Below are 15,529 nucleotides of genomic sequence, written 5' to 3' on the forward strand. Positions count from 1 at the left end.
CCCAGCAGGCCAGGAGGGAGAATCGTGATCCAGGGGTGCCCTGGTCAATCAGCTTGTGAAAAGAAGAGAAAAGGTTGATTTTAGCTTGGATTTAGTCCACGATTGATTGGCGCCTTTGCTTTGGGCTGTGGCATCCGCAGGAGCACGTCGGGGGGGGGGGCTACCCTGCTCCCCCCATGCCGGGCGGGGATGGAAAGAGAGAAGAGACCAGGGTCCCAGACCCCTCCCCACGCCACCCAAAGACCTCCCACCAGGCCCACTGCTTACACTTTCTACCACATCCCGGTAGCACCATGCTGGGCACTTTGGGTGACACTGCAGACCAAAATCCTAGCCGGCCCCAAGGCCCCCTTGTCCCTTTTCCAACGAACCAGGACGGCCCCAGCCTCTTACCCAGAGCAGTGAGGATGGGGGATGGGCAGCTCTGGGGGGGGGCAGGCATTGCCACTCAGATCTGGGTGGGGTGAGGGGTGGGCGGAGGGCTAGCTGAGCAGAGGGGACAGGCAAGGCTACGTCCCTTCAGGTCGCTTCAGAGCATCAGCTGCATGAGTAGCCTTTCCAGCCGTGAGATTGTGGGGCCTCTGGAGTCCAGCCTGGAGAGGGACAGGGGCTGAGAACAGGACGGGAGCTGACTTATCACTAACTGATAAAGGACATCAGGTGACCTATCTCAGTGGCTGAAGCCTCTGCAGGCCCAGATTCCTGTTCTACGGAAAGTACGGGACACGGGGCTGGAACAGAAGTGGGTAAAAACCTAGGAGGGGACTCTATCTTTGAGGAAGTGTTAGGAGAATAGTTTGAAGATGAGTAAGAAACTGACATGCATGTTAATACTCCCTCGTTTCTCAGGGACTCTTCTTCCCCCAGCACTGGAGATTGAACCAGGGCCTCATACATTGAGCCTTTCTTAAATTTTATTTTGAGACAGGGTCTCACTAAATTGCTGAGGCTGGCCTCAATCATGTGATCCTCCTGCCTCAGCCTCCCTAATCCCTGAGATTATGGCCTACACACGGCCCCTGGCTCTGATGGCCTTAAACAGTAGGGGGCCCTGTCTGATCTTTGTTTGCAGGGTCCTGGGGTTTCCATTTTGGGTGTCCAGTGGTGGGCTGAACCTGGGCTGAAGGCTGAGCTCCCCCAGCGCCCCTCTGAGTTGGGCCCCACAGGGCTGGGGCGCTTCCCCGGTTGTCACTCAGTTCTAAGTAGCAGAGGGGGATCGAGAGGCCAGGCCCTGGCTGTCTACCACCAGGCAGGGAGAAGTTGTCCCCGTGGTTTTCTGGGCCTGCACACCAGGTCTGGCCCTACCTTCTTGTAGCCTGCTGGGTGGGGCCTTGGATGAGGTCTGGAGCCCTGGACAGAGACAGGCCATGGTGCTGCAGGAGGCTGGGCTGGGGCGGCCATCTGGCAGCACCCCCTCCATGTCAGAGGGAAGCTCCTGCAGCGGGGGTGGGAGGAGGGAGCTGTGGACTGGAGGGTGGGTGGTCTGGGGACAGGCCTGGCCTCTGTTCCCAGCGGGGACATTGAGCCAGCCTCGGGCTTTCTCCCTCCCCTGTGAAACAGGGCACAGCAGGTGCCCGCTGGCCTTCCCGGTCTGGGTTGGCGAGTGGAGGCTGGGGATGGACTTGGATGGGTGGAAGGGGCTGCCGCTCCTGGGTATCTGAGTCACTCCTGAGGGTGGAGCACCCATGGACACACGTCCTCGGGTACACCTGGGAGGGTCTGTGCTGCATGAGGGCCCACCCAGACCTGTCCTGTGGACGATGTGCAGGGCAGCCCAAGTGGGTGGGCAGCTCCTGGCAGATGTGGCCTTGCCCACTCCCAGAAGGCAAGCCTGCCCTCCCTGAGCTGCAGGTGGCCTTGCTGTGGGACAGAGGGCTGGAGCTCCTTGCTGCTGCTGCGCCTCTGCACAGCTGCTTACGGGCTGCAAGGGCCAGAAGCCCAGCCTGGGGAGTAGCCCTGGGAATGGTGCAGCCCCAAGGACAGGGCCCGGCCTGGTCAGGGTCAGGCGGGCTGGGGCCTTTGTCTCCTGGGTGGTGCCTGTTCCCCTGCCAGGCTGCTCCCCTTCCGGCTTCTGTGTCTGTCTCCTGCGTATTTGGTGTGCATTTCCCTCTCACTGGCCACTGCTCCACCATGCTCCCAGCCAGCTTGTCCTTGGCTAACCCACATGGTGTTCCTTCAACTGGCAGATGGGTGTGTCTGGGGCAGGTGCTGCCTGGTGTGGGCTTGAGATTGTGGACCGGACGGCACGGGCAGGGTTGCTTTCCAGCCTCCTGGACACGGCAAGCCCTCCAGACCCCTCATGCTGCAGACGTGTGCTCACCCTCAGGACACGGTGCTTCTCTAACCTGTGCTCCTTTGGGCATTTCCAGGGCAGAACTGGACTCCCGGTGGCCCCTGTGGTGGACACATCCCCTGTCACACCCCGTGGGATGGTGAACGTGGACACTCCAGAGGCTCCTGTGCAGCTTGAGCTCTGTGCATGATGGGCGACAGGAGACTCCCCGACCACCCGCAGCCCGTGGAACTGCTCAACCTCTATTTGGAAGACAACCTGCAGCCCCACCCAGGAGTGTGCGAGAGGGAGACCCATGGCCAGCCAGGCCCTCCTGAGCCTGGCAGGGGACACTCCTGGGCCTTGGACTCTCCGAGACCAGCAAGCCTGGTGCTCCTGCCAGGGTCTCTGGCGTGGAGCCTGCGCACGTGGGACACTGCTCCTCCCCAGGAACACCAGGGGGCAGCTGCCCCACAGGGAGCCCCCGACCGAGCCATAGCTCCTCCGCACAGGTGGTGTTCTGGGCCGGCATCCTGCAGGCCCAGATGTGTGTCCTGGACCTGGAAGAGGAGCTGGAGAAGATGGAAGGACTCAGGGCTGAGCTGAGGTGCTGCGTGCCCCCGTCCTCCCCAGGCCTCCCTGATGACAGGGACCTGCGGCCCAGCCCAGCAGTGGAGGAGGACTTCGGGGAGGACAGTAGTGGGCCTGAGGGGGAGAGCCAGGCCTGGGCCCTGGAGGGAGCAGCAGACTCCTCCCCAGAGTGGGGTGCTGAGGAGGAGAGCCTGTCCTTCGACAACCCCCTTTTCCTGGAGAGCCTCTGCTCCGACACCAGCACCTCTGGGGAATGCTGCTCCTAGGGCTTCTCCGACTCCTGCCCACAGGCTCTGGAGCCTCTGCTCCTGGGAGGCACAGGGTCCCGGGAGCTGGGCAGTGAGCCAGATCTGAGGGACAGCACCGCGGAGTCCAGCGGGTGTGCCACCCCTCCGTTCCCTGTGCCCTCCTACAAGCTACACACCTCCTGCTGGGCCACCCATGGGGCTCCCACAGCCCCTGCCATGCAGGAGGGCGAGGTGAGTTCACTCTCAGGGCTGCCCTGGGGACATCCAGGGGAGGGCCTTCCTGGGGCCACCAGGCCCAGCACACTCTTCAATGCAGGGCCCGCTGGTGGTCTGAGGTACACTGCTGACCAGCAGGACCAGTGTGGCCTTCAGAACCCTGGGAAGGTCGTCACCACCCATGCCATGGTCGTGAGGTCCACAGAAGTCCCCGTCTCCAAGGGGCTGTGTCTAGAGACATGTGAAGAACAGGCAGCTCCTCCGTTGCAGCGTGTCCCAGGAGGATTCCCAGTCTTCCCCTCCCTCCTCTGAGACTGTCCCAAATGCCAGCAGGGACGGTCTCTGCCCCAACAGAAAGGATCTCCAGGGATTCCGGGGTTCTGTTACTTGTAGCTCCCCATCTTCCACTGTCCCCCATCCGTGGTCAATAGATCGGCCTCAGATGACCATGGCAGGGGGCGTGTGATATCACCCAGCCCTGGGCATGAGACAGTAGGGAACAGTTTTCCCAGGGAGGCCTCCCTTCAGAGATAAGGAGGCTCAAGTTGGCGGAGGGGCTATGGCCCTCTCATCTCTGCAGAGAACACGGAGTGCGAGGAGCCCGGCCAGCGGGGCCCTGTGAGGGGCACTGTCTCAGAACCTCAGAGGGAAGCCTGGGAGGAGCTGGGGCTTGCCTTCCCACTGGCTGAGCCTGCCGTCCAGGCCTGTGCCCGGGGCCAGGACCCTCCCCGGACCCACACCCCTTGAGGGCAGGTACTGCCTGAGTAGGCATCTGGTGAGGTGAGGAGACTGGTGGGATATGCAAAGATCCTGGGAATCATTTCCTTCTGGTCAAACCTCTTCTCTGCGCCCTCCTCCTCTTAGACTTCTCTGGAGGACCAGCCCCCTCTGGCCACACCTGCGGTACCATCTGAAGATAGGGCACTGGCCTTGGAGACTGCACACCATGGAGCTGACCTCGGCCCTGCCACACATCCTGTGCAGCCTTCGGCAAGTCAATTCCCCTCTCTGGGTGGGCCTCACCTTCTCCATCTGTGAAGGAGGAACGAGAACCTGCTGATTTCTCCTCTCCTAGGATGTGGGTCTTCTCCCATCCGGGATTCTCTTGAGAACTGAGGACCCAGATTGGTGCCTGTGTCTTCCCGGTGGGGGCTGGCGAGGAGGGAGGGGATTCCAGGTGCCCTGTGTTCTTCTCTCCCCTTCCCACTTGCTTGTTCCCGGGGCTGATGGGATTCTGTAAATCTCCACAGGAGCCACCCACCCCTGAGGCCTGCCAGACAGAAGAGGATCCTTCTTGGCCCCAGGAGCCTCTTATCTCCCAGGACAGAGGTGAGACCCCACACAGGGGTTTGGTAGTGGGAAGTGGGGGTGGTTCTTGGGGTCGTCATGCTCATTCCACACTCTCCCTCAGGTGGAAGGGAGGCCGGGCGTCCCCAGGAGCCTGCCCCCTGCATCCTGGCCCCTGGGCCCTGGGGGAGCCCAGAGTCTGAGCACAGAGGCCTCGGCCCCAGGCCCAGCCCCTCCACCTCCCCGGAGAGCAGCCCCCCGCCCCAGCGCCACAGCCCTGGCACTTTCCCCAAGTGGTCACCAGACGCGCCACACCCTTCTCTTCTGGAGTCGGATGGGGCAGAGCCAAGCTCCCTGAAGAAAGAGGCGACGGGGAAAGCTCCACACCCAGGGCAGGAGGCAGAGAGCCAGGGCCCAGCCAGGACTCCGGAGGCTGCAGGTGCTGAGCCCGGCGAGGACTCCACATCTGCCAAGGGGTGAGTCTGATTGGCGCCCTGGCTCCTGGTGACGGTGGCCTTCAAAGTACCCAGCGTGGAGCTGGCCATGTGATCCCAGCTGCTGTGGGGGGGCTGAGGCAGGCAGAGTGCAAGTTCAAGGCCAGCCGAGGCAATTCAGTGAGTCTCAAAGTAGATAAGAAGCTCAGTTGTAAGAGCTCTTACCCCACATGTGAGAAAGCGTGTGCTCAACCCCAGCAACAGGAAAAAGAATGAAAGAAAGAAAAGAAAAGGAATCCACAAGCCCCCAGCCCTCCTCTGGACGGAGGGTAAAGCTGTCGGGCCCTGAGTCCTTCTGACAGCCTCACAGCTGGGCTGTCTGAACGGCCTCGGGAGAGAGCTGACAGGGACCAGAGGGTCTGGAAGCTCAAGAAACAAATGGGAGGATGGTCCCAGGTGGAGGTGGAAGGGTGGAGAGGCCTGGCTCTGGGGAGTGTCCACAGCTGGACCCCAGGTGAGGAAGAAGGCAGGGAGGCATTGTGGGGAGCTGACCGGGCCCTGTCCGCCTTGGGGGAGAGCAGTCCAGTGACGTGGGGATTAGAGATGGCCCTGGCCTTGAGGGAGTGCTTGGGGGAAAGTCACCTGACAGCCTAGGCCCAGGGTGCTGGCTTTGATCTCGGAGGGAGGGGGGCTCTGGTGGGGACTGAGTGACTGGCTCTTGGGGCCCGTGGCAGGTAGGGGTCACCTTAGGACTGTGGTCAGAGGTGGGAGCAGGCCACCTGTGACACGGACCTCGTTGTCTACCAGCCCCCATGCTGCGTCAAGACTCCTGGCCCCTGGAACTCAGCAGGGGAGCAGGGGCTTTGTCTCTGGTGGGCTAACAGGGGCATATTGGACCAGATGGTGCAGATATGGGGGGTTAGTGTCACCAGCTGGACAGGCTGACAACTAAGAAAACCACACAAACACAGAAATACCTTTTTGGGGGCTTAGGGATGGCTCTGAGACCTCAGCTCCATGCTGAGGGGATCAGGGAAGGAAAGAGAGAGAGAGTGTGCACCCCAAACCCCTCTATTTATTGCAGAAAAGACATTCAATAGAAAGTTCCACCCAAATAAGGCCAGGGGTTGGGTTTCGAAGGGTGGAGTCTCGCCTGGTGATGTCTGTGGTCAGCAGATTGATTGACATCTCGGCAAGTCACGCCCATCGCAGGTGCTATGTGGGACCACAGGCAGAGCCAGAGGAAATGACACAGATGTCACACAGCCCCAAAAGCTTGTAACGCCAGCCCAGTCCCCTCAGATGCTCAAATGCACATAGCTCACACACAGCCCATGGATGGCTTGCGACAGGCCAGCCCTATTCCCATCTCGGGTGTTTGGGTGACGATGACAAATGTCAATCAGTGCCAGAAACCACAGAACCACTTTCCTTATGCTTCTGGAAACTTCCCTGCTGTGGGGTTGTTCAGAGGCCAGGTAACCAGAGAAATCTCAGCCTCCAAAAAGGGAGGCTGCAGATACCAAAGACTAGTTAATCCAACCCAAAGCAAAAGTAACTCCACCTGAAGTGACAACTCTATTTTCATAGTAAATAAATGGTGAAAAGGGTTAATTGGGCTTTATCCTGGCTAAACATATAAGTAAGTTTATTTAGTCTTACATTTAACACACTGTAGGAAGTTCAATTTTCTTGACACAGCCTTGGTGGCCTCTTTCATTTATGCCACCTTTCATAGTGAGATCCTGAAGATCCTTTTTTCTTTTTTTGGTACCAGAGATGGAACTCAGGGGTTCCATCTTAGCCACTGAGCCACATCCTCACATTTTATTTCTTATTTTGAGACAGAGTCTTGCCAAGTTGCTCAAGGGCTCAAATTTGTGATCCTCCTGCCTTAGCCTCCTGAGAGATCACAGGCATGTGCACGGCACCTGGCTCTTTACAGCTTATTATCCATGTAGTTCTCTTTACTTGGCCAATTGTGTCATTATTTCTATTTCCTCCTCTTCAGTCCCCATCTGTCAGTGGCTTTCCATGGGATTCCTGGAGTCTTCCAGGGTCACTTTGGACGGACTTCCTGAAATCTTACAGGTTTTGGCGAGATCTGCCTTTTGCTCTTCAGTGTCTGTTCTGTTGATCCTACATTTTGGGATGTTTAGGAGACTTAGGAAGCAGAGCATTTATCAGCCAAGAGTGGACCTGTTCATGAGAGGTGGAGAGGGCCCTTGGGGGGGTGTAATCAGCCCTCGGGTTGCGGGTGACCGTTTTCACCTTGCGATGATATTTGATGACATTTGCGTTCTGTGCGACTCTGTCACTGTGCCGGCTTGCTCATGAATATGTGAATGACTAGGACGCCCACACCTGGTGGTACCTTTGCAGGGAGCACAGCAGAGTCAGGTAGAGATGGGGCTGAGTGACTTCTCAGAGCCTCGGTGTGGAGATCCGTGCTCCTGACCTTGGGGTGAAGCGCCACTCGGCTTAGCTCACACGCCAGGCTCCTGGTGGTGAGCAGTGCCAGGCACAGGAGGGCAGGCTGGAACCCCCTCTTTGACTCCCCTGTCACCATCCAAAGCCAGTCTAGCTCCCTGTTCTAAGGCCGGCCTTCGCCTTTCTTGGCTGGGGGTGGGAGTGGGGACAGGGCTGGGCTCAGGGGAGAGAAACGCTCCACTCACCTTGGTTGACAGAACCCTTGGGGGCCTGGAAGGGCTGCACCTGAGCTCTAGGTGAGAAAGCTTAGATCCTCCGGGGGAGGAAGTGTGGGGCTCCCAGCTCTCCTGTGAGGCAGGCAGAGACTCCGTCTCCCCTGGGTGAGGGTCTGGGCCCAGCTCCAACCCCGAGCTCTGGGCACCCCCTTCCATGGCTGGCCTGCATGGACCCCTGGCCCAGAATGCCTGCAGGCCATCCAGGTGTGAGTCTGAGGACACTGATGGACTCTTCCAGGCATGCGGAGAGCTCTGCGCCTCAAGCACAGTCCCCAGAGGAAGGTCGGAAAACACTGGCTGGGGACAAACTGGCTAATGGCCTCCGGACTACTGACAAGACGGCGTGGAACTTGGCCTCACGCCTCTATCACCTGGAGGGCTTCCGAAAGTCTGAAGTGGCCATCCACCTGCAGAAGAAGTAAGGGCATTGGGCCTGGGCAAGGCCGGAGGGGAGGCAGGACAGCGGGCAGCTGCCCACGGGCTCCCTGCATTGGCTGTCCCCCTCCTTCCCTATCCTGTGACCCCTCCTAACCACCCCCAAGCCCACTACTGCCTCTCCTCCCAGTGTTCCGACCTCCTCGGCACGCACTTCGTCCTCGGCCTTTCCCCAGTACTCTGGCCCCCTGCTGCTTTCTCTGGCCCTAGCTGGACCATCTCTGCTGCACACCCTCCATGTTTCTTAGAGCCCTGGCCCAGCCCCCTGGCCCACCCCAGAACCCACAGGCCCCTCCACACAACACTGGGTGGGTGCCAGGGGTAGGCCAGGGGTAGGCCATCTTGGGATCTGGGGTCCGTGTCTGGCCCATGCCGTGGCCAGGCCTAGCCTGCCCCAGTCCAGCTCTCACGCAGCTGTCCCTCTGCAGCAATGACTTCAGCAGGGCGGTGGCCGAGGAGTACCTGTCCTTCTTCCAGTTTGGAGGCCAGAGCCTGGACCGAGCCCTCCGGTACCACCTGCGGGCCCTCCCTGGGGAGGCTGTGGAGGGGGCAGTCGTGGGACGCGGGATGGGGTTGGCTCCCTGCCCTGGGAATGTGGCCACCCACTTGCCTCTCCTTGACCACGGCCTCCTGCAGGGGCTTCCTCCAGGCCCTGGTGCTCAGCGGGGAGACCCAGGAGAGGGAGTGGGTCCTCTACCAGTTCTCCCGGCGCTTCCACCACTGCAACCCTGGGGCCTTCCCCTCAGTAGGTAGGGTGGGCGGCTGTGGGTGGCGCAGGGCTGGGGGCAGTGTCCCTGTATCTGCTGGGGCATTCCATGGGTGGGGGCTGCTGGGGGCGTGTGGGGGCTGCCGAGAAGCGGGGGCGGGGGTGCGGGGCGAGGGTGCATCCCACCCTGTGGGCAGAGGACGTGGCAGGCAGAATTTCCGTGGCTTCCCCTTCTCTCTTCCTGGGGCAGACTCTGTGCACACCTTGACCTGTGCCATCATGCTCCTGAACACGGACCTGCATGGGCAGGTGAGAGGCAGGGAGCTGAGGGCCCGGGGCACAGGGTCCTGGGGCACTGGAGGATCCCCCCGAGGGACCGACGGGGGGTGTGTTCAGTCGGGGTGGGGTGCTCAAGCTGTCCCTCTTCTCTCCACGCCACAGAACATTGGGAAGAGCATGAGCTGCCAGGACTTCGTCACCAACCTGCACGGCCTGCAGGATGGTGGCAACTTCCCCAAGGAGCTGCTGAAGGTGTGGCTGGCGCCCCCCTCCAGGCTCCCCCTCCAGGCTCCCCCCTTCAGTCTCCCCCTCCAGGCTCCCTTGGTGGAGCCTGGTCCTTGGTCCCTTGCCCCCAGGGGGACGTAGAGAGCTCAGCCTGGCTCTGCTGAAATGCCAGGAGGATGTATTTTGGCTTGGTGGCAGCATCAGGGACATCTCGGAATTGGTTAACTGTGCAGATCTCAGCCCTGGACCTACTGAGCCATGCTCTGGGGCTGGAGCCCTGCAGATGCTCCACTAAGTGTCCGTCTAGGTGATTTTTGTCCCTTTGAAGTCTGAGAAGCACTCTGAGTAGATGACAAGCAAAGTTTCATGTAGCAAATGTCTCGAACTCAGGTTTGGGAGTGGGACAACATACCCCTGGGCCACTCAAGATCCCCACCTCACAGTGTTCTCCTCAAGATGAGATCACCTTCGCCAGGTGCAGCACCTGCTTCCCAAGCAGATCTCTGGTTCTTTCATCTAGTGAACATTTATTGAGTGCTTACTGTATGCTGCACACCTTGCCAGGCGTTTGGAGGGCACCAAGCTAGCGAGATGCACCTCTGTCAGGACTATACTCACTATGTTGTTTCAGAATTCTAGCACATCATTCACGAGTTCCTTCCTTGACCAGACCTTTATTGTGGGGATTGCTTAGTCTGATTCCCTCTCTGTCTGATCCCTCCATGCTGGCTGGTACACAATTCATGTCCCCTTCAAGAAAACTAGTTCAGGCCTTTCCAAGTTTGGGCAGAGCAGGGACTTGCTGCCTTGATCATCTCTGTGTCTCCAGTTTACATCCTAGGGCCTGGCACCTGGGAAATGCGCCAGGAATAATTTGTTGCATGGACAAATGGACAGGTGGATGGATGGATGGATGGACAGGTGGGTGGGTGGATGGATAGATGGACAGGTGGATATGTGCTTGCCCAGTCAAAGGAGAAGGATAGCTGTGATGGGGGTGCCAGGACAGGCAGCCCCTAGCGGTGTGCCTGAGGGGTGAGTTTAGGTAGCCTAGCCCTAAAGTCCCTCTGCCCACCATGTGCTTCTATTCCAGGCTCTCTACTGGTCTATCTGAAGTGAGAAGCTCGAGTGGGCAGTGTAAGTGAGAGTCCCCTTCCACTTCCCTCCTTGGCCCTTGATCTTGCCTTTGGGCCTGTCCTTCTTCTGTCAGCCGAGTCTTGGGAGGATGCTCCCTCTGTGTGGGATGGAGCCAAAGGCAGAGTGCTGGCCAGCCGATCTCAGAGAAGCCCAAGGTAGTCAGGGCTGGCCGTGGGGCTATTCCCAGGAATTGACGGTTGGCTGTGAACGGGGATCCCATGTACCTCCCCAACCAAAGAGAGTGTGCTGAGGCCCCGGGGGGCAGTGGGAACTTCCTGGTGGTCTTTGCCCACTCAGCACTCCCAGCCTGGTTCTCTGAAATCCAGGGATGAGGAAGACACAGCCAGACCTGAGAAGGCCCTGCCCTCCCCACCTGGCAAGACGGGAAGCCCCTTCCTCCAGCTGGCTCAGGATCCCCTGGTGCCCACCTACAAGCAGGGCATCCTGGCTTGGAAGATGCATCAGGATGCGGATGGCAAGAAGAGTGAGTGTCTCCTGCCCAGGAGCAGGGCTGGAGGGGAAGCGCTGCCCAGGGGCCACTCTGTATGGGCGGTGTGAGATGCCCTGCTGAGGAAAGGCAGCGAGTGCTGCTTCCTCCTGAACATGACCATGACCTGGGTGCTGGGGAAGGGGAAAGGGGGTGTCCAATTATTCCTGGGCCCTGGCCCTGCCGTAAGGGAGAGATCAGGCAAGCGAGTCAGCGAGCGGGGTGAAGGTGGGAGGGCTGGATTGAGCTCGGAGATGGAGGAACAAAGGGTTTCATTTTGTTCTGGGGACTGCATGTGGGGAATGGGCAGGTGACTGGTGGACCTGAGTGGAACCTGGGGGGCAAGAGGAGCTGGAGTTCTGCAGTTGGTCAGGGGAGGCACCCACAGAAGACGGAGCAGGCAGAGTCACTCTACCTGGAGGACGCACTGGGGCAAGGCTCATGGAGCCCCAAGCAGCCCAAGGCAGCAGCCTGGCCATCGCCATAGACTCCTCTGGAAATCACAGATGGAGTGGGTGTGACATTCAGAAGCAGCCTGAGCAGGGCCCCAGGGAGGTGGCTCCTCATCACGCAGGACCCGGGAGGTTGGGTGTCTTGCAGGAAGGTATCTGAGTGTAACTGTTTGGGCATGGCTGTGTTTGTGCCTGGGGTTCGGGGGATGTGGGGGGGGGCGAGAGAGGGTCTAAAGAAATACCCACATTTGTATGCAAGTAGTTCTCTGGTGCTGTGTGGAGCAGGACTGGGCTGGAGACCCAGGAGGTGCCGTTGAGTTTCCTGGTGATGGCTCTCTGTGCGCTTATGTGCATCCTGGTGGGGAGGGACGCAGGGTGAGGGCAGGGTGACCTGCCCAAACTGTGTCTGGGTGCGGGTGTGCCACTTGCCTATGTGTCTGGTCTGGGACAGCGCCGTGGGGCAAGCGAGGATGGAAGATGTTCCACACTCTGCTGCGGGGAATGGTCCTCTACTTCCTGAAGGTAGGAAGGAGGCGGCACCCTGATGGGTAGATGGGGTGGGGATGTACGGGGTGGTCAGCTGTTGGAGGGGGCAGCTGAGACTAAACCCTTCTCTGAGTCCTGTGCCTGCTGGCAGGGAGAGGACCACTGCCTGGAAGGAGACAGCTTGGTGGGGCACATGGTGGATGAGCCCGTGGGGGTGCACCACTCACTGGCCTCGCCCGCCACCCATTACACCAAGAGGCCCCATGTCTTCCAGCTGCGGAAGGCTGACTGGCGCCTCTTCCTCTTCCAGGCACTGTGAGTCCCTAGGGTGGGAGGAAAGTGGCCAGGCCTCGGGGCCCCCAATTCTCCTCTCTCCTGTCCACCTGACCCCTCTGAGGCCTGCTGGCCCAACCCTCCTGGCCAGGAAACTTTAGAGTGCCGTGGCCCCAGAGATGAAGCCAGGTGTGGCCAACTTCCTGGAGGCATCCATGGTTTCCTTCTAATTCCGGGTCAAGCCTCCCAGTGTTGGGTATAGGATTCCAGGAGGTCACTCAATTTTTGACATTTAAAATACCATTTGTTGGATCCTCCTGCCTTTCTGAGTTGAATGGCGTCCCCTGCTCCCTTGCTCCCCAGTGGGCTAGTAGCCTGCTGGAGAGAGTCCACAGGGCCCTTATGTGTGGGGTGGAACATTGGGTTTCCCATCTTGCCTGCTGTTCTCCCACAGAAGTCAGGCCCCTTCCAACAGGTGAATTCTACTAAGTCCTCTCTGTGAGTGAGTGGGTGAATGAATGAGTGAGCAGGCAAAGGACAGGAGGAGGAGATGGTTTCTTGGTTCCCAGTCTTGCCCTTGGTCCCAGCATCTACAAAATGACAGGCTTCGTTGTGATCATGAGAGCCTTCAGTGGAGAGAAAATAATTTTAGCCAGAGATACTCGATGCCCTCCCTCTGTGTGTTTCATATTTCTTTGTCTAAATAAGAGATGCATGCAAATAAGTAATACTTTGAGAGATCAAGAAATACAGCTGGGCATGGTGGCACTGGCCTGAAATCGCAGTGGCTGGGGAGGCTGAGGCAGGAGGATCTCAAGTTCAAAGCCAGCCTCAGCAACTTAGCAAATAGAAGAAGAACAGAAAATAAGTCAGAGCCCTGGCTGACTCCAGTGTGAGCTGTTTTGTTTAATGCATGTCTACAGAAGCCAGAGATTTTGCAACTCCTGGTCTTTAAGAGACCTCCTCCAGGCAGCAGGCACTAAGGGTAATGCACCTGGTACCAACAGACAGTCCTCAGCAGAGCCCCATATTTTCTGAGGCCGCAGAACATCTAGATCTGGGGAGGTGGGTGGCCAGTTGACTGGGTTAATCTTTTGTAAGTTAGCTTTGGGTCACAGAACCGGAAACTGCATAGTCCCTGAAAAATGCATCAGCATCCCTCACTTTCAGAGTTGAAATAGAAATATCCCAATGCTAGGGATTCCCAACCTCACTGTTGGTCAGACTCATTGGGAAGTTTTTAGGAAGGTACTTTGTTCAGCTTTGCCCCTGAGATTCTGATTTTACTGGTGAGGATGTGGCTCATGCCACCAGTAACTTCAAGGCTGCTGGGGGATTCTGAGGCGCAGCCAGGGCTGAGAGCCTGTGCCCCATGCTGTTTCTTGTCAACTGTCCTCTGTGGTCACCTCTTGATATTTTGTGTGCTTCTATTTGAATGTACTCAGTCTTCAACTTTTTCATGCAGGTCTGTGATTACTCTGTCTTCAAGCTCTTGGGTCCCTAGTGTTACCTTATAGCCATTTGCAGAAAAGTTCATGTCAGGGGAAGATGGCAGTTACCAGAAGCCTGCAGAGGGCTGGCTAGGGCTCCCTGGGCTCACCAGAGAGCAGTGTTGGTTTAATCTGCAGTGCCCTCAAGAGCAACATAAAACCAGCCAGCTAGGTGGGAATGATTCAGTGACAGAGGGGACAGGCCTTGTGATGATCTGGAGGGCATGTCCCTTGCCCTAAGTAAAGCACAGTCACCCACCTCCAGCTGTGTCATGGGGTTGATCATAGATTACAAAAACGATCACCAAGTCTTCTGATCCTTGAATGCAGGCCCCTTTGCAAGGTGACTTTGCAATTCCTTTCCATACAGCTAGGGTCCATTTCTGCAGCCCTTGAACCTGAAGTGGGCCATTGGACTTACTTTGGCCAATGGGACATTAGCAGATGTCTACAGCAGAGGTGTGTGAAGCCCATGAGTGTTGGTGCTTGCCTCCTCGATGCTCTGGATGCACATGGCCAAGAGATGTGAGCAAGATCCTCCTAGAACACCCAGTGCTCATGACCTTCAGGATCAGCTAAGTTGACTCCAAAAGGACTGCCCATCTGACCCACAGAACACGGGAGAATATGAAGTTCAGGTGATGAAGTATTGGGGCAAGCAGCAAAAACTAAGTATAACAGTCCCACCTTGCCAGATGTTATCCATCTTTTAAATAGAAATCATAATTTCAAATTTTTGTGTAAGTTCCAGTTTTGAAAAAAATTGAATTAGTAGCCAACATCCCAAACACATTCTACAGGCCAAACAAAACATACCTTTAGACTGCACTTGGCCTGTGGGTTGTTGGTTTGCAAGTGGCTATGCTGAGGGACATGAGGTGTTTGTCCTAATGCCTGTTTGCAGTCACTCACTCACTCACCCTTCTTGCCAGAGTGGCCAGTGCCCTCCACCTGTGGATGCTGTCTGTACAGGATGCCTGCTGTATGGGCACTGCCCCAGCTTCTCCGGGTGGTCTTTCAATGTGGAAATGTGGGATCACTCCTCCTCCTGGAGAGACTGCAGTGTGAGATGGAGTCCAAGGAAGGACAGTCGAAGGTAGTGCCTGAGCATGAGATCAGGCATGGAGGGGGGGCCCGTGGAGGGCAGTGGACAAGAAATCCCATCTGTTTTTTCCAGAGAATGTTGTTCCTGGAGGGAAAGCCAGGGAGAGAAAGTTGGAGAGAGGGGATTGTGGGGCCTCTAAAGGCCAAGCCAAGGATTTCCCACTTGGTTATCTGGGCAAAGGAGAGTAGCTATAAGGGAAGAGAAGTCACTGGCAGCTTTTGCACAGGGGGCCCTGGGAAACAGGGGCCTGCTCTGTTTATCCACGTGCAGGATGAGTTTATGGCAGGAGTGGAGTCAGGCAAGATGGGGGCAAGACTGTTTGTAGTGACAGACGGAGTGTTGGCATTGGGAGGAAAAACCCGAGTGGAAGAATGTAAGTTAAGACGTGTGTGGACTTCTCTTGACCTTGAGATAGGGCTAGTTTTGCTGATTTTCTTATCTATATCATCAAGACATGTTAGTGTGTTTTCAAAGCATTTCCATCAGCAGTTTCAGATTCCCGGTTCCTGTCGCCTCCTTGAGTTCCGTCGTACCCACCCCCATAAGAAAATGTAATGCAACTATGTTTGAATAGAAAAAAAATGAGTACTATCAGAAGGATAACTTGCTTGTTAAGAAGAATACAATTCTGTGTCCTGACAGGGGGATAAAGTCCAGAATATATTGGCTGAAAAGTGTCCACCATGAGTTACATGAAAGCC

The 15,529-nt window shown here is 57.5% G+C and overlaps 1 protein-coding gene across 1 annotated transcript; it reads left to right on the forward strand.

Moving 5' to 3' along the window:
* The first annotated feature begins 2,482 nt into the window (after nt 1-2,482).
* LOC144252785 (PH and SEC7 domain-containing protein 4-like) lies at nt 2,483-12,279 on the forward strand. The gene is given in 14 exon segments (XM_077794907.1): nt 2,483-2,571; nt 2,676-3,342; nt 4,192-4,317; nt 4,578-4,656; nt 4,739-5,090; nt 7,992-8,171; nt 8,617-8,697; nt 8,825-8,937; nt 9,145-9,203; nt 9,336-9,425; nt 10,492-10,535; nt 10,862-11,019; nt 11,926-11,996; nt 12,112-12,279. Coding segments are annotated over 14 exon segments (2,277 nt in total).
* The last annotated feature ends 3,250 nt before the right edge of the window (nt 12,280-15,529 follow it).

This window comes from Urocitellus parryii, unplaced genomic scaffold, assembly GCF_045843805.1.
Source record: "Urocitellus parryii isolate mUroPar1 unplaced genomic scaffold, mUroPar1.hap1 Scaffold_59, whole genome shotgun sequence".
NCBI lineage: Eukaryota > Metazoa > Chordata > Mammalia > Rodentia > Sciuridae > Urocitellus > Urocitellus parryii.